Source organism: Lissotriton vulgaris, unplaced genomic scaffold (genome assembly GCF_964263255.1).
Source record: "Lissotriton vulgaris unplaced genomic scaffold, aLisVul1.2 SCAFFOLD_784, whole genome shotgun sequence".
NCBI lineage: Eukaryota > Metazoa > Chordata > Amphibia > Caudata > Salamandridae > Lissotriton > Lissotriton vulgaris.
The window spans coordinates 583,977-606,579 of record NW_028244872.1 but is presented as its reverse complement, the minus strand read 5'-3'; the positions used below and the strand labels follow the sequence as shown (position 1 = coordinate 606,579).

The following is a 22,603-nucleotide window of genomic DNA, read 5'->3' as shown; positions in this document are numbered from 1 at the left end:
GCAGGCAGTCATGCTCTTGCAGCTATACTGAGCTGAGACCATCTGACCGGAGCTCTTCAGAGGGGTGGCACAGGCAGTCGTGCTCCTGCAGCCATACTGAGCTGAGACCATCTGACCGAAGCTCTTCAGAGGGGTGGCGCAGGCAGTCGTGCTCCTGCAGCCATACTGAGCTGAGACCATCTGACCGGAGCTCTTCAGAGGGGTGGCGCAGGCAGTCGTGCTCCTACAGCCATACTGAGCTGAGACCATCTGACCGAAGCTCTTCAGAGGGGTGGCGCAGGCAGTCATGCTCCTACAGCCATACTGAGCTGAGACCATCTGACCGGAGCTCTTCAGAGGGGTGGCGCAGGCAGTCATGCTCTTGCAGCCATACTGAGCTGAGACCATCTGACCGGAGCTCTTCAGAGGGGTGGCACAGGCAGTCGTGCTCCTACAGCCATACTGAGCTGAGACCATCTGACCGAAGCTCTTCAGAGGGGTGGCGCAGGCAGTCGTGCTCCTACAGCCATACTGAGCTGAGACCATCTGACCGAAGCTCTTCAGAGGGGTGGCGCAGGCAGTCATGCTCTTGCAGCTATACTGAGCTGAGACCATCTGACCGGAGCTCTTCAGAGGGGTGGCACAGGCAGTCGTGCTCCTACAGCCATACTGAGCTGAGACCATCTGACCGAAGCTCTTCAGAGGGGTGGCGCAGGCAGTCGTGCTCTTGCAGCTATACTGAGCTGAGACCATCTGACCGGAGCTCTTCAGAGGGGTGGCACAGCCAGTCGTGCTCCTACAGCCATACTGAGCTGAGACCATCTGACCGAAGCTCTTCAGAGGGGTGGCGCAGGCAGTCGTGCTCCTACAGCCATACTGAGCTGAGACCATCTGACCGAAGCTCTTCAGAGGGGTGGCGCAGGCAGTCATGCTCTTGCAGCTATACTGAGCTGAGACCATCTGACCGGAGCTCTTCAGAGGGGTGGCACAGGCAGTCGTGCTCCTACAGCCATACTGAGCTGAGACCATCTGACCGAAGCTCTTCAGAGGGGTGGCGCAGGCAGTCGTGCTCTTGCAGCCATACTGAGCTGAGACCATCTGACCGGAGCTCTTCAGAGGGGTGGCGCAGGCAGTCGTGCTCCTACAGCCATACTGAGCTGAGACCATCTGATCGAAGCTCTTCAGAGGGGTGGCGCAGGCAGTCGTGCTCTTGCAGCCATACTGAGCTGAGACCATCTGACCGAAGCTCTTCAGAGGGGTGGCGCAGGCAGTCGTGCTCTTGCAGCCATACTGAGCTGAGACCATCTGACCGAAGCTCTTCAGAGGGGTGGCGCAGGCAGTCATGCTCTTGCAGCTATACTGAGCTGAGACCATCTGACCGAAGCTCTTCAGAGGGGTGGCGCAGGCAGTCGTGCTCTTGCAGCCATACTGAGCTGAGACCATCTGACCGAAGCTCTTCAGAGGGGTGGCGCAGGCAGTCGTGCTCTTGCAGCCATTCTGAGCTGAGACCATCTGACCGAAGCTCTTCAGAGGGGTGGCGCAGGCAGTCGTGCTCCTGCAGCCATACTGAGCTGAGACCATCTGACCGGAGCTCTTCAGAGGGGTGGCGCAGGCAGTCGTGCTCCTGCAGCCATACTGAGCTGAGACCATCTGACCGAAGCTCTTCAGAGGGGTGGCGCAGGCAGTCGTGCTCCTACAGCCATACTGAGCTGAGACCATCTGACCGAAGCTCTTCAGAGGGGTGGCGCAGGCAGTCATGCTCTTGCAGCCATACTGAGCTGAGACCATCTGACCGAAGCTCTTCAGAGGGGTGGCGCAGGCAGTCGTGCTCCTACAGCCATACTGAGCTGAGACCATCTGACCGAAGCTCTTCAGAGGGGTGGCGCAGGCAGTCGTGCTCCTGCAGCCATACTGAGCTGAGACCATCTGACCGAAGCTCTTCAGAGGGGTGGCGCAGGCAGTCGTGCTCCTACAGCCATACTGAGCTGAGACCATCTGACCGAAGCTCTTCAGAGGGGTGGCGCAGGCAGTCGTGCTCTTGCAGCTATACTGAGCTGAGACCATCTGACCGGAGCTCTTCAGAGGGGTGGCGCAGGCAGTCGTGCTCCTACAGCCATACTGAGCTGAGACCATCTGACCGGAGCTCTTCAGAGGGGTGGCGCAGGCAGTCGTGCTCCTACAGCCATACTGAGCTGAGACCATCTGACCGAAGCTCTTCAGAGGGGTGGCGCAGGCAGTCGTGCTCCTACAGCCATACTGAGCTGAGACCATCTGACCGGAGCTCTTCAGAGGGGTGGCGCAGGCAGTCGTGCTCTTGCAGCTATACTGAGCTGAGACCATCTGACCGGAGCTCTTCAGAGGGGTGGCGCAGGCAGTCATGCTCTTGCAGCCATACTGAGCTGAGACCATCTGACCGAAGCTCTTCAGAGGGGTGGCACAGGCAGTCGTGCTCTTGCAGCCATACTGAGCTGAGACCATCTGACCGAAGCTCTTCAGAGGGGTGGCGCAGGCAGTCATGCTCTTGCAGCCATACTGAGCTGAGACCATCTGACCGAAGCTCTTCAGAGGGGTGGCGCAGGCAGTCGTGCTCCTGCAGCCATACTGAGCTGAGACCATCTGACCGAAGCTCTTCAGAGGGGTGGCGCAGGCAGTCGTGCTCCTACAGCCATACTGAGCTGAGACCATCTGACCGAAGCTCTTCAGAGGGGTGGCGCAGGCAGTCGTGCTCCTACAGCCATACTGAGCTGAGACCATCTGACCGGAGCTCTTCAGAGGGGTGGCGCAGGCAGTCGTGCTCCTACAGCCATACTGAGCTGAGACCATTCCTGCAAGCCTCGCCAGCCGGCCTTTGCCTCTTGAAAGACTCATGGCGCAGTGCTTCTAATGCTATTTCATTTTCAGATGTAGCACTGAAAGCTCCAGCTGGAAGACGGAAACACGCGTGAAGTATGAGCTGTTGCAGAGTTAGGGATTGGGAAACAGGCAGCTGCATATATGGAGCAGCGGATATAATGTAAACACATAACACAGGCTCTCAATTAAAAAATGCACTCTTGAAACTTCAATAAATAGTTTCTTGCATCCATAAACTGTCAAGATGCATGAATGTGTGGACAAAGGGAGAGACAGGTGAGGGCTATTTTAACAAAGGTCCAGCATACGGGCCCAAGTACAGAAAGCAACAAAAGAATGGTATGCAGTTCCTAAAAGGGATAAGGGCATAGTGACTAATGTGAGAAACTGACTGATGTTCAGTAACCAAAAAGGAGGAAGGGGAATTTCTCCTTTCGGATAGAATGCCCTCACACACCCAGCCCGCTAGGTGTCATGCTTCATCATTGGGTGTGCTCCTCGTCGGGACGGCGGTGCAAATCCCGACGGGCACCCTCAGTGGGGGCTCTTTGGCGGAGATCTTTTATCCATGCTGTTCGGTGAGTGCGTGTGTGGGGCCCTAAGGTGTAAAAGTGTAGTGTGTGTACTGAAAGTGGGTTAAAACAGGGAAAGGTGGTCAGGGCCACTTCTTTAATAGTCCTGCCTCCTATCCTGGTTAAAGTGATGGCAACTAACCACAGTGATGTAATGGGTAGTTGCACTTATGCGGTCAACATGTTTCTTGCCTTTTAGTCCCATGGAGTGGGATCAGGCGGCAATTCTTCAGGACCAAAAAATGAAAGATTTTAAACTACACTAGTTACTGTTTCTAAGGTGCGTTGACCTATGTATTACCAGTTCTGGAGCATCATGAGCGGTGAGCGTCCCTCGGTGCTGGAATCAATATAAATCAGTCGGCGGAGGACCTACCCCGTGTTGCCGGTTCTCCCTCCCGGAACCGGCAACACGGGGTAGGTCCTCCGCCGACTGAGAGCGAGATTCTGAAACGACACATTACTTCAACGTGCTCTTCTGTTGCCAGTTGACCGATGAGGCCAATAGTGTTACTCTTTTACTTTTTACTGCACCGAAGTTCAAGGTGCACCGCTAACAGAAAAAGTAGAATACACACGCAAAACATGTGAAATAAAAGGAACTATTTGAGGAGAGCGAATATCCACCCGATTCCCTTTTCTCCATATTGCATGATGTGGTGTAAGTATGTTGGGAAGTGTCTGTTGTGTTATTGTTTGCACCCAGCTAGAACTTGTCTGTTGCAGAATCCTACACACTTAACAAGGGAAATGTAGTGTTGTGACAGATGGTTCACTTGATTCCGGTCCATAACGTGTTCTAACAGCCTTCATTATAGTGGCACCGGAGCATTAGACCCCAAACCTGTCCACAACCTGCACTGCCTCAGGTGCTGAAGCCTCCTCCCATCACCTCGAGCTCTTCTGTGACAACCAGCCTGGTGTCTCCAACTTTTAGTAGGACAGACACCTCGGATATTGCGTAACGTGTGCTACAGCGCTTCACTGGCAAAGGGATATAACTAGGTAAAGGGCGAGCCAGAGTTGTAACCTGGGCTAGGACATCTCGCCGCCTCACTACAAATGGGAGCTTCAGATGCACATGGTTTCTTAACAGTAAAATGACGCGGTCCTCCATGTGAATATGTAACGTTGAGTTTTACCCAGGCGTCTTTGGATATTTGACTCACAGTTCCTTAAAACACATTGCACTGCTTGCTGTCCAGTATTATAAGTTGTATTTTTCTACTACCATGGGCAGGTTACAAATTTTAAACTTGTAAGTTCATTAGTCTGTACCATTCCGTTTCCATTGTGGTCTTCCCAGCGCCATTTTCTATGCAACTTTCAGTTTCCCACTTTTCCCTGGCTTCTGCTCTTCACTGTTGTTTTTTTCCTTCCGATGTCCTATCCTTTAATCATTGCCTGTTATGGATTATGTGGAAGGCTTCCCTTCCACCTGCTGCAGACCTGTCCTGTGATGCCAATTCTCCTGGTCATGCTGCCGCTGTCTACTCTCAATGCTCATGAACCTCATCGCAGTGCTTCTCGGCGCTGCTTCTCGTCTGCACAATGCTCCTCTTGGGTCCTTTCCACGCTGCTGCTCTTTATTTCTCCACGTGCTCCTGGTCTTGCTCGTGCTTGTTGTGCCAGTGTTTGAGGCTCTTCGAATGTGCAGCTGTCTTCTCCTAGTGCCTATGTTCCCCTCTGCTCTCAGGCCCCAGACTGCTTTCCTGTTCCTTCTCCTTGTGCTGTGGGTCCTCCAGTGCTGTCCATTGGCCGGTTACCATGGTTGCAATCCTCATGAGGTATAGCACGGTGCCAATATTTGTAGCAGATCTGATAATACACGCTCCACTCTAAGTGGACGTACCAGGCTTCATCTTGTGGGATTAGTTTGCTGGTGCATCAAGTAGGATCATATTTAACTGCATTCCTAAGTGGAGGTGGTAAGTCCATGGTGTGGGATACTGGGCCATATGTATCAAGCTAATTAGCATTCGCAAAGGCCAAAATTTGCATGCTAATTTGCTAAATGGTATGTATGTAACATTTGTGCTGCAAAATAAGGAATTGCAAAATTTGCTATTCCTTATTTTGCGATTGCACTTAAGGAATCGCAAATTTTACGATTCCTTAAATGCAATGTATCAAAGAAAAAATCATGCAAAAATGCCCATAAGGATTCGCAAATTACCACCAACTTCTTGTTGGTGGTAAGTTGCGAATTTTTATTAAAAAGCAATTCCCAAATTAACAAAAGGTGCCATATGATGCTCATACATGCCCTTAGGGCATGTATGTGCGCCATATGCCCCCACATGTCATTTTCAGGGGTGCAGCAGGGTGGTCTTGAGACACCCCTGCATCCTTGAAAATATTCCTAATTTGCGATTAGCAAATTGCTAATCGCAAATTCCCCCTTCATTCCTATGGGCCTCCTGGCCCATAGAAATGAATGGGTAAGTTGCGATTAGCAATTTGCTAATCGCAAATTAGGAATGGTAAGGAATCGCTAAAAAGTAGCGATTTTGTACATACATACCGTTTTGCGAATTCCAAATAGCGATTCCTTAAAATTCGCTATTTGGAATTCGCAAAACGGAACTATGGTACATATGGCCCACTGTGATTTTCTCAGTGTCATGTACACCAGTGCCTTACCACCTGTTACTACACAATACGATGCCATTCTCAATAAACAAGTCATAACACTCTTACCGAGTTCCTTTACATTATGTTGCACCACTGCTCACCGAGCTGAAAATTAAAACAAATACATTATTAATCACATAGGTGAAACCTTTAATAAAATCCAGATTTTCTGCCCACCAGGCTGTTAAAAATTGAAATGTTCCATTTGCACGGGCAGCCTTACAAGACACTTTTCATTGTATAAATCTATGCATAAGGCAGAGGGATTTTTAAATTATATTTGTCTTGTGCGTGCCTGTTCATTGTTTTTGCACTTGAGATATGTCGCCCTTACAATTGCTGCTTATACTGCAACTTGCAATTCTGTTAAGCCCGCGCATGCGCGATGCTTTTCTTTCTTATATTCCCCTGGAAGAAACAGAGGAACTTTTGTTTTTCTGCCCAAACTTTGCTAAACCCGGAAGCAGGTGGATTGTTCCCTTTTGCCGGTACGGGGCCCGACTAATCGAATACAAGCCCTTAGGATGTGCAAAAGCGATTCTACGATTGTATCGAAATTGCTTTAAGAGGCAAATTCTTTTGGGAAAAACGGTTTGCTCAATGTTAGCGAATTGTTATGTCGGGAGATTGTTTTTCAAGGTATTTAGCAAATGTTATTCTTTTTATTGTACTATTGTCTATTTATTGATTTCATGGTGTTTTACTTATTTATCAAGTTCAACTGTTTTGTTTTTTATGATGTATTTTTAATTTTGTTTGATACAATTTGACTTAGAAAATGCGGCAAAATACAATAGTCAGTTATTGTGTGTACCTTGCATTGTACTCTGTTCTGATCTCCACATTGGAAAGTTTTTTTGTTACATATCATAGTAAAATAAAGTGAAATGTGTACCTGTCACGTACGTCATCCTCAAACAAGCCTGCCCGAATCGTGTTGTATGGTGACGTATGAAGTTGAAGTACAAAGAAATATAAAAGGAAAAATGAAACAAAGAGACTCAAGTTGATCTAGAAGCGGTTGTTGTTTGTTTCTAGCAAGTGCCCATTTTGATATAATGTGTTTGCTTCTTTGTAGTGAAAATTGCTCTGAAACTCTGCCATTGGGTTATCGTTTTCGTCAGTAGTTTGTGTTTTTTGATGCCAGAATTTCGGCGAGGTAAGTTCACGCTGATCTGTTTTTCAATAAATGTATTTTTCTTATACTTCGAATTCTGACCTTTGGCCCATGCAGCCTGCTGTGATTGGTCGGCGCTGCTGTATACTTGAGACCGGGATGCATTCGGGCATTTGTTCCGGTTCAGTTCAGTTCAGTTCATTAACTTTATTCGGATACCTTAGTACCCATAAAAACACAAATTCATAATAAAACACAGTCAATCCATACATGAATAAAATTCAAATGCCAAAGATTTACATAATCATCCGTCATATTTGAGAATAAAATAGAGAACAGTTTTGCATAAGACCATTAAAACATTTTTCAATTGTATCAAAAAGGCTCAAGGATCTAACATAGACCTACGTGCTCTAATGGCAAATCTAAGAAAAGTGAAAGTGCGAAAAATCAAATCTACATCATCTAGGGTTATTATACACTGATGGGCCTCATCCAAACTAATCAGTCATCTCTTTTTAAAATAAGGATTTAAAAGCCACTTGGAGTATTTAAAATAGTACTTACAGAAAAATAAAAAGTGTATAATTGATTGACCACTCCTCCCATCACAAGGGCATGGCGTTTGGTTAAGATTTGGGTGGTAACCAAGAGAGAAACAGAGTGCAAATCTGATAGTTCCAGCTCTTAATCGACATAATAACCTCGTCTCCCATCAGCTCATTGGTAAAGTGAGATATATATGCAGCGGGTAACAATGCTGCTCAATAGACACGTAATTGCGCACAAGTATTTTCCCAGATTCTAGGCCATTCCGCTCTTTATTGTATAGAGAGTAAAAGGCGTCCCGCAATTCCTTTTTTGGAACTGCTTCAGCTGAGCTGGGATCTAAAAAAAATGTGCTCTCTATTAATACTGCACAAGCTTTGTTGCACGCCTCTTAACCATGGGATTTCCAACCCTTTGTCACACTTTAGACAATCCGTGATAATCTGTTGGGTCAGAGAAGTGGCTTGGGTCTTCCACACTAAGAGCCAAAAAAGTGCAGGTCGGGCACGGATAAAATTGATGTTAAGTTCCTTGTGGCATATATATATTGTGGGGTCGAGATTGGGATACCCAACAGTTTCCTACAGAACCTGTTGGATACCTACATTTTTTGCTATGCCCCAAATCTCGGCACCAGATGTAGCCACTGGGATGCACTGAAGTTTATAGATTTTCTGAACTGCTAAAATAGCCCCAGTGGTCTTAGGACGAGGGAGACTCAGGAGCAAATTGATGGCCTTTGAGATCATGCTCCTGGAGTGAGCTAAATGCTCACTCCAGGAGACGTTTGCAGCAAAGGCTAACCCCAAATAGACCAATGATCGTGTACAAGTCAATTTTTGACTGTCTACTGTAATAGTGCTTATTTATCGCTTCCCTGGTCCACTGCACATTAAAAATGATTTCTTAAAATTGACCCTTAGGTCTAACCCATACATGTACTTATTAAAATGTTGGACCAGAATACGCAGGGAATTTGGAGTGTGGCCTACAAGGACCGCATCATCTGCGTATAAGAGCACAGAGATGGGTTTCCCATTAATTTTGGGGACATCCTTGGTGGCTGTTTTCAGAAAGCTGTTCAACCCATTGATATAAATAATAAAAAGTAGGGAGGCCAGAACACAACCCTGTCTGACCCCCCTACCTACATCAATTTTCTCTGAAACCTTGCCTCCCATACCGATCCTCACTTGAGCCTGGAGATCTTTATGGAGATACGCTAAAAAGTGTACCAACAGCTCATCCAGCCCGCCTGCCAGGAGGATTGTCCAACGCTTTGCCCTATTAACAAGGTCAAAATCTGTGGACAAATCCATAAATGCCATGTAAATCGGGGACCTCCGTGCAATGGTGTATTTCCCAATAACCAAATTAAGGTTTAGGCATTGTTCAACTGTTCCCACCTTGCTCCGGAAGCCCAACTGACATGGTTCTAAAATATCATTTTCTTCTATCCAGGTTAAAATTGTATTATACAGCACTCTCCTTAAGATTTTTAGGGTATTATCTATTAGGGATATGGGTCTGTAATTACACGGCTGGGACCTGTCTCCTTTCTTAAAGATCGGTACTATAATACTCTTAGCCCATGTTGCTGGTAGGTTAGCGAGGGTCAGACTATAAAAGACATTCAGTAGCAATGGGACCCAGAAATCGGGGACCCACTTGATTATATCAATTGGAAACCCATCTGGCCCCGGGGCTTTGTTCCCAAGACTCTGCTGGATGGCTTCTTCTACTTCTGAGATACTTATCTCTATAGGGATTAAGCTACCGGGAACATACTGTGTGTTTGACCCAGGTGTCACTAGAGATATTACAACTGATCGGGGTTAATAACTGGCCCATCGATGGACGGTCCCTTGCTGCTGCCCAACAAATATTGTCTTTTTTTAGACTGCCCGCCTCGGAGAGGGATTTCCAACGTTCAGTCAGGAGGTCCTTCTTTCTACTTGCAACCACCCCATTATACTCCTTTCTGGCACACCTCGGAGTGGCTGATAGGGCCCTACGTAGGTTCCTGTTTGCCAACGTACATTCATAGTTAAACCATCTAGGAGTGCTTTCTTCCTGGGGTATAGGTTTTGATAGAAGGGTTTTAATCACTTGGCATAAATTGGTAAAATCCTGGATTATCACTGTATGTAAAGGTTGCAGTGACAGGCAAGAATCAATAAGATGCATATTATCCTTAACCAGTTCCCTGAGCACGTTGCAACTATCAACCCCGTTCCAGTGCAATTTTAGGTTATCAGCCAATGGCGTCAGGCTTGTAGCCCCACTTTCGATCTGGAAAACCGGTCTGGGGCGGAATTCAACTGTATTTTGATGGGATTATGGTCTCCATAGTCTGATGCAATGACTTCTGCTGCCCTAAATTGATATTCGAGTAAGGGGGATATAAAAAACAAATCTATTGTGGAGCAACAGCCCCTACCCCTAAATGTTGGTTGCATATGGTCATTTGCATTTGGCCCGCCCACCAGATCCATAACGTTGACCAGATTGTAGGATCTTAAAAACAGGGCAAGTTCTGCAACTCTACGCGCAGGAAGCCCGGAGTAGCCCGACCCTCCGTCAAACCCCTTGCTAAGAATTTTAGCGTTAAAATCGCCCCCCAACAGAACACCTATTGGATCCCCCTTATTAGACTGTGTGTCCAAATTTGAAATAAAATCAAAAAGCCTAATAGAATTTTCGTTTGGGATGGAATGAAAGTCATTATTGTAAAAATTCACCAAATGGAAACAGACTCGTCTTTTGAAGAGTACAACTTGATAGTTTAGGCTGCGGGTTAGAATTACCTTAAAACTCCCGCCAGCAGCCACATTAATCCCTATAAATAGGCCTCCCGACTCTGCCCATCTTAGGTGTTAAGGCTGTCACACTAAAACAATGAAACCCTTCAATGTACAGATCTTCTGTGGCCCAGGTTTCCTGGAACATGACAATGTCATGTTCCCTTATCATACTTAGCCAATCTTGGTTATCGAGCCTGCGTCGTAATCCGGCCACATTCCAATTTAGGATACTCACATTAGCCCCACTGCTGCCTCTGGGTATGGTTGTCCTATCTATACTTCTATTAAATATAGAGGACATACCTGACCCTGGCCTTTCAAGGACTTGTGTGTTAAATGCCACGGTTGATGGTCAGTCCTGATTATCCAAGTTGGAAAGTGCATGGAACCTATTAGTTAGTGGCACATATTCTTTAGAACCTCCTATTGGTATTGCTAAAGGTTTATAGAAATAGCCGAGTGGAAGTGCACTAATATCTGTTGTGACGGCAAATGACTGTTCTCTAATAGATAATAAATGGCGGACCACTTGCGGTCTACAAACATTGAGAACAATACAGTCGCCGTCTATGCACTTATTTGATTGGCCCACCCACCCTACTACTATTATTTCATTCATCAGGCGGGGGTCAAAGTTTTTATGTTTGTGGAGCCAGTCTACAGATTTGTTACGAAGATCTGACCATGACTCTCTCTGGCCCTCAGCAAGAGTTGGAACACCAGTTAGGACAAGCAGGTAAGGGCTAGAGGCAGGTGGCAAATTCAAAGCATCAGGATTGGGGTTTGAAATTAAATTACAAGGGCATGCCCTGATATCTTTGATAGGATCAGCTACGGTTGTGCCCAGCTGGGGCTGCCTATCTTGGGTTCTTCCTATTACCATATTCGGGTTGCCTGTGATATCCAATCTTGATGTCACCCGAATAGCTCTCTCCGTGAGATCAGTATTGGGCGAAGAACGCACCCCTTGGTTCCCACAAGATACACATAAGTTAATTGGTAAAGTAGCCATGGGGGCAAAGGTACTCAGTAGTTTCATCTCACTATTGCAGTTGGCTAGTCCATTTGATGTTAATTTGGTTGCAGTAGTGACAACATTATTTCCCTTCCCCCGATTAAATTGTCCAAGGATGGATTAAGGTTCGACAATCTCTCCCAAAGCAAATCCAATTTTCTAACCAGATTCTCCCTTATACAGTCCAATCTTGATTCAAGCCCTTCCTTTATAGCCTCCAGGATTGCAGTACCCATGTCTATTGCGTGGCGACCATTTTCTATGCTGTCATCAGTCTGTGTAGCAACATTTGTGTTTACAACCTCAACCACTTCCAAACTGCTACTGAGGGCTCCTTTACTGGCATTTTTTGCTTTCTGCTTGGACTTAGTGTATGCTGTTTTAACAGAATTTTTCTTTCCTTTGGTTGATGAGGCAACTAATGTACGGCCTCTGGCAGATTTGCTGGCATTCCCTCGGGAGTTCGTAGAGGGTGCGCTTAAATTTGGGGTGGCCAGGGGTGACGAAGATGGCAAAAATGGGTTCTGAGTGCTTGGGCCTGCTATCGCTGGTGATGTTTTTGAAGTGTCCAATGTATTTGGATCAGCTTGACCCCCCCCCCCCAGTGACAGGCGCGATTGAAGTGAGACAGGGTCCAGGGACAGTCTTCTTTCTGTTGCCTGGATCTCATGCATGAGTACTGACTCTGCCTTACAATAAAATCATCCAGAGTTCCAGCTGCCCGTCTCCGCTTACTCATTATGGAACAGGGAGAACTAGTGGTCCCTAATATGGTAACTTAAACGTCCGAGCAGCACAATACTATTAATGTTAGCAAGACTAATAGGTGAAATCTGGCTGAAAAGCCCTGTGACTAACTGTTACACACATAATTCTAGTAAAATCAAAAGGTCTTGTATACCACCAGACCTAAAAAGCCAATTCATCATCAGCCATTGGCTGCCAGCCTCTTTGCTAATGTTTTTTGTTTTTGTAAATCTTTATTACAAATAGGTTAGAAACATTGAAAAGATAGATAAAGGAAGGCTTACAAAGAGGATGGGTAGATAGCTAGATGGAAAGAGTTACGTAGAAAAGGTTGTATAGATCGAGATAGTTGTCTGGATAGATGGGTACATAGAGACACCCAGCCAGGGAGGTAGACAGACAGACCGAGCAGACTGAGTTAGAGCCGACAGAGTCTGAGAGTTAGACCGACAGACAGATAGATGCATAAGACGGAAGGAGAGTTAGGCATACAGACAGGTAGATAGACAGCCAAGACAGGTAGCTAGGCGGACGGAAAGGTAGCTAGGCGGACAGGTAGCTAGGCGGACAAACAGATAGGTAGATAGAGAGCGAAATAGATACATTGATAGAGACATATTGATAGAGAAATTGATAGAGAAATATATATTTTATATATGTGTGTGTGTGTGTGTATATAGATATAGATATATATATATATATAGAGAGAGAGAGAGCGTGATAGAGAGTGAATTGGAATAAAATCAGAGTTAAAATTAGTCATTTAAAAGCCAAATGTCTATATAAACACAACATAGAAGAGTGCTGAAAGCAATCTAGAAAGATATACAATCATGACATATAGCCTAAATTGGTTTACAAATATAACTCTAGCCTGCAATTAAAATGCATACCAGCATGACATACAGGAGTGCAATCAGAAATACACCTAATTAAACACATCCTAAAAAAGTAAATGACAGCTTCACGTAGTACAGTTTCACATGGGCACAATTTGGTATGTTGTAAAATAACAGCAAAACCAAAGGAAATGATGGACAGAGCTTTGACAATACAAGCACTCACCCCCAGTCAACTGATCTGGGTTTAATCCATCACCATTCTTTAGCCCACTCTGGCACCCCAGTTCAGACATGGCCATATGCAAATCCGTCTGACCCTGTGCCTCATGGGAACAGTCCAGGCCGAACTGCCAGGCCATGCCTTCCCTGGACCGGAAACAAGCTTCCCAGGACCGGTTTCTGGCATTGCAGCCGTCTTCAGCCCGGCTTGCAATCCAGTGGCAAAGTGAGCAAGGGACTCACGTCTGAGCTTACCCTGCCACACTTATGGAGAACATCTTAAAAACTGAACTGAACTAAGCTAAAACTACAATTTTTAAGTATAGTATTGTGGATTTTTGTCTTTGTGGTCTTGTGTTGAGTCTATATAAAGAATACTTATTTTTAATATACAACTGCGAAGTTACCCGATGTTGGTAACAGGTGCCCATCAATTAATATTGGGAGGATGTGGTCTGACGGAATAAAGAAATAGTGGGAGGATGTGGTCTGACGGAATTAAGAAAGCATGCTGGCTACAGAAATGGCCTTGTCCTTGCACGCCTTAATTACAATGCAATCGACGTTACCCGATGTTGGTAACAGGTGCCCCCAATTAATATTGGGAGGATGTGGTCTGACGGAATAAAGAAATATTGGGAGGATGTGGCCTGGCTGGCTACAGAAATGGCCTTTTCCTTGCACCCTTTTTCCTTGCAGACTGTCAATTAAGAAACAGGTGCCAGCAATTAATGTAGCCAAGATTTAAGAACCAGCGGTGACCGTGAGAGGATGTGGTCTGACGGATAGCTCTGCCGACTTTGGTGCTGTCAACCAGGGTTCGAGCCTCCTATCAACGCCTCAAGTGCACCGCTACATTAACTTTTTATGTATTCACAGTCATAACAATTTTCAAAAGACGATGCCTATCACTAGTGTGGTGAGTGGCTGGGTGGATGGATGGATGAATGGATGGCGGATGAATGAATGAATGGGTGTCTGGATGGATGCATGCATGGATGGGTGGATGGGTGGATGGATGCATGGATGGGTGGATGGGTGGATGGATGCATGGATGGATGCATGGATGGGGGCTGGGTGGGGGGTGGATGGATGGATAGCGGATGGGGCTAGGTGGGGGGTGGATGGATGGCGGATGGATGAATGGATGGGTGTCTAGATGGATGGGTGTATGATGATATGTGTGTGTGGTGAGTGGGTGGGTGGGGGGTGGATGGATGGTGGATGGATGAATGGATGGGTGTCTGGATGGATGCATGGATGGGTGCTAAAATATAAATGAAGGTGATATGTAATGCCATACAAAAAAACACAATAAACACGTTTGGACATTTTTATTTTCTTTGGACATTTTTATTTTCTTAACATTGCATTGATACCAAATACTAAAAAACTTACTAGGTATTTATATCAAACAAAAATAACAACAAAAAACAATGACACAATGCATTAACAATTTAAGGGTGGTACATATCCCTAAAAATATTTAAACAAGATAGGGTGTACAATTTACAGATAGGATTATGGTACACAACAGTAAGAGTTCAGATGAGGAAATCCAACATAGACAAGTGCCAACTTTTTTAATCAAAGGAATTAAGTACATGTGCGATGGAAGATAGGTAGTCAGAAGGCACAGACAAGGTGAAAAGTTTTAATACTGCTAAAAGTCGGGCAGACATTTCCTTTGAACGGTGGGAAACACGTGGATGTAGATTACCTGCTAAACACTGTGACATTCGCATTTCCTGGTAACGTTGCCACTGTACCCCGCATCAACAAGACCACCATGGGAGGCAGATCCTTTTCATACCTGGCTGCTAGAACATGGAACTCACTCCCCGCTTACCTTCGCCTTACCCAGAACCACCTAGCATTCAGAAAGCAACTTAAAACTTGGATATTTGACAAGTAATCCTCCCCCCTTCCTAAGCGCCTTGAAACCCTCTGGGTATGTAGTGCGCTATACAAATTCTCTGACTTGACTTGACTTGCAAAATCTCAAGAAAACTGTAGAAATTTGGGTGCGGTTTGCCAATACTTTTGTTTAAAGAGTTGTGCCAACCCTAGGGCATTGATTGTCTTTGCTCCTTCCTCTAAGCAGGTGGAGTAGCAGTTCCACCAGTCCACAAGAAAACATGGTTTCCTCCGGCAACCCGACCTGCTTAGATGCCCAATCCATGTGTCTTCAAAATAATTTAATATTGGTGCCTATTTTTCTTCGTTTACCATAAAGTAATCAGACTCTGTAATCAATGTGTAGTATTCATCTACACTATTAGGAGGAACAAAGCAAAGTCCAGCTAGTTTTTTAAGCTCAAACTGTAGTTTACTATCAGACACATAATCCTCAATAAGGGATGTTTTGTGAATTTTGCGCCAAATAGCCTGAGAAAAGTGGAAAAAATATCCTTGTATTTCAGTATCCATGTACAATTTCTTTACAGTATTTATCATGGGTAATTCAAGGTCCATGATTATTTTTCTCGGAATTTTGTTTGGGATTTTGGATTTTCGGACTGACAAAAACTCAGTATACGTTGAGGATTGTTTGTCTGGTAGTAAACTGTAAACTAAAGGAACTACAATGTCGATAACGTACCCGTGAATGGTGTAGATTTGGGTGAAAGGGGTGGGCGTGCTTTTAAAGTTCCCATCCATCATCCACACGTCACTGTTCTCCAAGCGGTTAAGATTTCGGGGGTGCTAAATATTATAATGCACTTATGACAATTGTCATTGTCATACAGAATAAACTGTTCATTTGAAACGGTAACACAGAGTTCAGCAGGAATTGTAATATCCCCAAAAGTTTGTGGTGCTACGCGTTTTGGGTGATTCGCGCGTTTCTTACGTTGGATCATTCTGCGTAGGTTGGGGATGGCAGGCATACTACTAACCACATGTTCTGTAATGTGTTGGGATACCTCCCTTAAAATGGCACCACAAGGGTCATTGGAGTTGCCTGCAATCACTTTAATTTCATTAATCGATTCTCTAACTTCAATAGCAGTTGCAGAGGCCGAGTGGTTATGGTCTGTGCTTCTTAAACAGACTCACCCAGAGTAACCGCTCGTCCTCTGCAATGGCTTGAGTAGTATTGCACACACTTCCAATGACCCCGTGGCTCAGAATTTCTCTCCTTGCAATATATATAACCGCTGTGTTTGAGCAGGCGGTTTCCTCTGCTTGACGTGAAATATTGCGCCATCTTTGGATCAGACATTTGCTGTAGGAAGACAACAAAAAATGCATTTTAAAAATGATAAATACATTTGCGGTAGGAACAAAACAAAAACATGAATTTTACAAATCATAAGAGACACATTTTTCCTAATGCCCGTCGCTAAATGCATACAGTAAGTACTGCAATCACCCCAGCGCCCGCGGCAGTAAACCTCCATCCCAATCGGCCCCAGAAGGATGAAAGGCCTGTGCTTGACGCACCTCCAACTCACGCAACAGTCCCCTCCCTAAACCTCTGCTCCTGTGCAAACATTCAACAACAACTGGTTCAAATATGTTCCCTCAATGTTTCAAGCTTTATTACAAATGTCAGCAAAAAAAGTTGATATTTCACTTCTGTTCTGATATTGTCTCGATAAAATGAACATAATCTCCCCAAAATTAGTTACTAAAGTTTAAGCTATTGCCATTATAAATTACAATAACTTTTATTTTAAAAAGTATTATTTTATTATAAAAACCTTGATTTTGCAACATCAATGCTTCTAAGTCACGTCAATCCAAAACATGTTGCATTAAAAATGCTATAGGTGTCACATTGTCCAAAAATACAAGTATTACCATTGTTCATGAAAAAGCTATTAATTTCACAATTTTCAAACAAAACACATAAAGAACAAATTTGTCATGTACAGGACAAATAAATCAAACTTTCCTAATGCGAGACCTATTGCATTGCAAATGCTTGTTTACCTTTTGTGCTATTCTGCTGCACTTAGCATAGAAACCCAAAATCTTTGCCTGCCTTGCACCTCCGTTACCTTTCCAACTCTGTAACAGCAAGTAAAAATATTAGGTTTGCGGTGGCATTCTTACTTAGGTGTTCCAACGACACATTTTAACACATTGCTTCCATCCACATTTTTTGTGTCGTAATAGTCATTCAGAAATCCCATCCATGCACCCACCCATCCGCCAACCCATCCATCCACCAACCCATCCACCCACCAACCCATCCATGCACCCACCCATCGACCAACCCATCCATCCACCAACCCATCCATCCACCAACCCATCCATCACGCATCCATCCACCCATCCATCACGCACCCATCAACAATTTTTGTGTTGTAACAGTCATTTGGAAATCCCATTAATGTACCTGTATCGTTGTTTTAAACTTTGAATGACTTTGTTGTTTGTGTTTGGATATCCACACAAAGCTTCATGATGGTGACGGCCTATTTTAAGAGACAAAATAGATATTGGTCAAACTTAGGGTATACCCAGTGAATCCATCAACAATGTATTCAATCCACCAACCCATGCACCAACCCATCCACCAACCCATCCACTTACGAACCCATCCATGCACCCACCCATCGTCCAACCCATCCATCCACCAACCCATCCATCACGCATCCATCCACCCATCCATCACGCATCCATCCACACAGCTCTGGTGATGCACCTCAGGCACGGGGCTGACGCAGTTATTATTCACACAGCTCTGATGATGCACCTCAGGCACGGGGCTGACGCAGTTATTATTCAAACAGCTGTGATGATGCACCTCAGGCACGGGGCTGACGCAGTTATTATTCACACAGCTCTGATGATGCACCTCAGGCACGGGGCTGACGCAGTTATTATTCAAACAGCTGTGATGATGCACCTGAGGCACGGGGCTGATGCAGTTATTATTCACACAGCTCTGATAATGCACCTCAGGCACGGGGCTGACGCAGTTATTATTCACACAGCTCTGATAATGCACCTCAGGCACGGGGCTGACGCAGTTATTATTCACACAGCTCTGATAATGCACCTCAGGCACGACGCCAGTGACAGGTCTGCAGAGCAGAGAAACCGAGAATATTGCAACAGATTCACTGGTAATCCTGCAATGAGGGGCCCCGGCAGACTACCGGCAGGCCGAGGTGCGGTGCGAGAGGACCGCCAGCAGGCCTAATGGAGAAGGACCCCAGGTGCCTGCCACAAGTACAGTGAGGGGTCTCAAACACAGGACTACATTCACCCCTCATGGGGGCTGAGCATCACATGTCGCCATTGACTACATATTCAAGCACACTTCCGACGCCTGTGCTTTTCCTGTAAATACCTCGCAACCTCCTCCTTTGCTGTTGCTAGACCATGTGGTGGCTGGATTTGAGTGCACTCGCCTAAATCGAGAGAAAGTTGACCATACTGCACCTACGCGCTCACTTCGCAACTTTTGGCGAGTTCGATTGCCTAGGTATCTTTTTCTTCATGCATACAATAATACATTCATTTACAATAGACCCCAACATTCTTCCAGATTGTTTTTCAAAATAATTCTTTAAAAATGTTTTTGTAATTTAACTTTTGGAAGCATGCATCAAAAGGCTGTGATTTCTGCATCCCTGGAGCCCCCCCCCCCCTGAAGAGCTGCATGGAGGGACACCCTCGGTTCGTTGAGGTATCCGGGTGCTACAACTGAAACTCTGATTTAGAATAAAGTCCCAAATACTCCCTAGTACCCCACTAAGACTGTCGTGGAGTGGCAGGAGAGGGGACGCAATGGCCTCGATTTCCTGATCTGACCCCTATAGCGGAGGCCGTGGGAGACTAAAAACAATAAATAAAAAATGCGGCAAGGACTGGGCAAACAAAAGGAATGCCTAAGTGGACGGATGTAGCTCTAGGGAGGTGGGTAGCAGGACAAGAGGTTGTAACGAAGAAAAAGTATTTCGTCACTTACCGATTTAAAAGTCTGTACACAGGGTCAGGGCTGCTCACATCCACAACAGAAACACAAATGGCTGCAGAGAGGGTGGGCAATACGGTATATACCCCCCCCCACCAATCACTCATTGGCTATAAAGATTTTAAACCTGGCACAAACATCGCGTTATCATGTCGCGCGATGTAACCTCTGCGATGTGACGCGCTATCCAATGATATGGCCGCATTAGCGTCGCAACAACGTACGATGCAAACAATGGCGATGTAAGCGCCGTTGCGATGTAAATGCCGCGCTGTAACCACGCGCGAAATCAAAGTACACGATGGATCGTCATACAACCGTACTCGGTCTCCTGCTTGTTCTCTGGTCCCAAAGCCGCCTCTACTGTGTGTTACATGCAACTTCTCTGATGACAGCCACAATATAGTTGTTAGTGGGGTATGGTGGTTACTCTGTATACGAGCCAAAACCAGTGCAACTAACGTAAGTGTTTTATGCTGGTTAACTTAGTTTAACAAGATCGGTCTTTAACTCTGGACTTTCTTTTACAGACTGGAAGAGCATTGATTTGACTCCTGTTGGCACTGTGTTGGCCCTAAGTCTGCCTGTCGAAATTGTGCTGTGCATCATAGAAAGAATGCCCTTCTTCAAGAAGAAAGGTAGGATTTTTATTTTAGGTGTTTGTTTATTATTGTTCCCGTATACCGCGGGGCCTTGCAGCGAGCCAGGCTGACCATGTGCGTTTCAGGTTAAAAACTGTACGGCTTGAAATGTTTTGGAAGCCATGATTTTCAGATGAGTGTAAATTAAAGAATACGAGCATGGACAATAGCAAAATCAATGTACGTACTACAAAAAACTACAACAAGTTTGTATTACCTTTCATGGAATTGCTATGAAGTCTGCTCAGAGGAATTCTGGGCCCTGTATGATATTTACCAAACTCAACTTGCTCTTAGACCTTCATGGTGCCTCTCCCTGGCCCCACTGATCAACTCTCTTGTGCCAGCCCATCTATCGCCCTATATAGAATCTGCCCCCCATCCACACTCTCAGCGTATCCTCACTCACCCCCAAACTCTCAGCCCATGGTCCGTTCTCTCTTCGCCCTGTTCATTCTCACGCGAGCCTTGTTCCACTTCCACCCTGCATCCCTTCTACCCTGCCATGTCCACTCGCTTGCCAGCCTCTCTGCCTCCATTTTTTAATCCGCCCACTCAATTTGTAAATTCAACACAAAAATTACAAATCGGCAGTTTTCCACGAAGAAAGAAAAACACAAGGCTGTAATAAATAAATTGTCTTTATAATTCTGAACTTCATGTGCGTTCTTTTTATATCTCCTTTATTAGACTTTCATTTTCCTGAAACTACTATACAAGCGATGATCATTTTTTTTAAAGTTTATAAAAAAAACATTTTTACAGTACTTTTTTACAGTTATATAGTTATATATACAAAAAATATCCCACAAAATGATATAACTGTCTATGAAAAGTATAGAAAGAAATCAAACAAAGGGGAGGGAAAGGGGGAAAATAAAGAATAAAGATTTATCAGGATGAATAACAATATAATAAAAATGAAATAAAGGTAGCGCAAAATGTAGTATTGTAGCATAAATAAGTATATGAAAACATATGATTACAATGACAAATTGTACCTAGTGAAATAAAAGTGGAAAGGGTAAGGATGTTTTGAAACAAACCTCTTCAGTAAGAGGATGATGCAAACTAACCAGTGAGTCGGAGGAGACCAAAACTGTTGTTACCGGTGACCAAAGGAGTTCCAAACTGCTAGGGAAATTGGGGTGACATACAGCCTGATTCATCATTGGGAAGTTTTGCGAGTCTGAAATAGCGATTCATAAGGAATCGCTATTCCAGACTCGCAAAACGGGATTCATGTAGGAATAGCAATATTTTTTGCAATTCCTACAGATTCCTTATTTGCGATTAGCTAATTGCTAATCGCAAATAAGGAATAACTCCCCATTCATTCCTATGGGCCTAAAGGCCCATAGGAATGAATGGGGAGTAATTCCTTATTTGCGATTAGCAATTTGCTAATCGCAAACGAGATTGCGATTTCAAGGGTGCAGGGGTGTCCAAAGGACACCCTGTAAGACCCCTGACATGTCAAATTACACAGATGTTACACACACACACATGCCCAAAAGACATGTGTGTGTGTAACATGCAACTTAGAAAAATGCTTTTAAAAGCATTTTTCTAAGTTTTCGCTATTTACCATGAGGTTTGACCTCGCGGTAAATAGCGGCCCAAAATTGCGAAATAGCAAGTTTAAAATGTTTCAAGAATAGCATTTAAGGAATCTCTAAAAGAGATTCCTTAAATGCTATTCCTCGCAAATATGCGAGTTCTGAAATAGCGGATTTTGCATTTGGGATGATGAATCCCAAATGCAAAAATTGCACTCGCAAAGGGCCAGATTCTCAGAATCTGGCCCTTTGCGAGTGCAATTATCTTTCATGAATCAGGCTGCTAGTTTCTATCCACTCTATGATTGTAGCAAATGCCATACCACCATGCTTGATAGGAGAGATTCATAGCATGAGTCCGACCCTTTTTAACATTTACGTGTCGGACTTGGCGAGGGTAATAAAAGCGTACAATATTAATTTGACCACTTACGCCGATGATACCCAGCTGGTATTATCTATTCACAAAAATGGACCCACTATAGCGGCTAACTTCAAAGACGGCATGCGGGCCATCAGCTGCTGGATGGCCTCTAACTGTCTTAAACTGAACTCTTCTAAGACCGAAGTTATGCTGTTTGGTAAGGTTCAGCCGGCCTGGTCTCCCTTATGGTGGCCGGAGGAAATGGGCACCCCACCTGAACCAGTCAGCAAAGTGAGAAACCTAGGTGTTATATTCGATGAGAAACTCCATTTCCATCACCATGTGAATTCTGTAGTTTCTTCGTCATTCAACATCTTGCGAAAAATTAAGAAGCTTTTGCCATACCTACCTACTACCGCTGGCAAAACTCTCATTTTAACCCTAGTGTTTTCTCGCACTGATTATTGCAATGCCCTTTTCCTCAACGCTCAGGAAAAAGTAATCTCAAAACTGCAAATGATTCAGAACGCCTCCGCCAGAGTTCTACTTGGTATCCCAAAATTTACCTCTGTCTCATCACAATTAGCTCAATTGCATTGGCTCCCGGTGAGGAGCCGCATTAAGTTTAAGTCCTTGTGTATTGTTTACAAGGCAATAAACAACATGGGACCCAAATTTCTTAGAAATTCCCTCAAGTCTCTACCAACCCCCAGAACGCTTCGTTCCAACACCGCCCACCTGCTTCAAATCTCTAGAGCAAGGAAAGTCAACTG

General features: G+C 44.9%; 1 protein-coding gene across 1 annotated transcript in view; it reads left to right on the top strand.

Annotated features, from left to right (window-relative positions):
* The window catches only part of LOC147666699 (uncharacterized), an 87,643-nt gene that overhangs the window by 38,427 nt on the left and 26,613 nt on the right, over positions 1 to 22,603 (top strand). The window contains exons 3-4 of the mRNA XM_086948955.1: positions 7,117 to 7,197; positions 19,797 to 19,904. Of these exons, the coding sequence (XP_086805081.1) occupies positions 7,117 to 7,197; positions 19,797 to 19,904 (189 nt within the window). The remainder of the gene's footprint in view (positions 1 to 7,116; positions 7,198 to 19,796; positions 19,905 to 22,603) is intronic.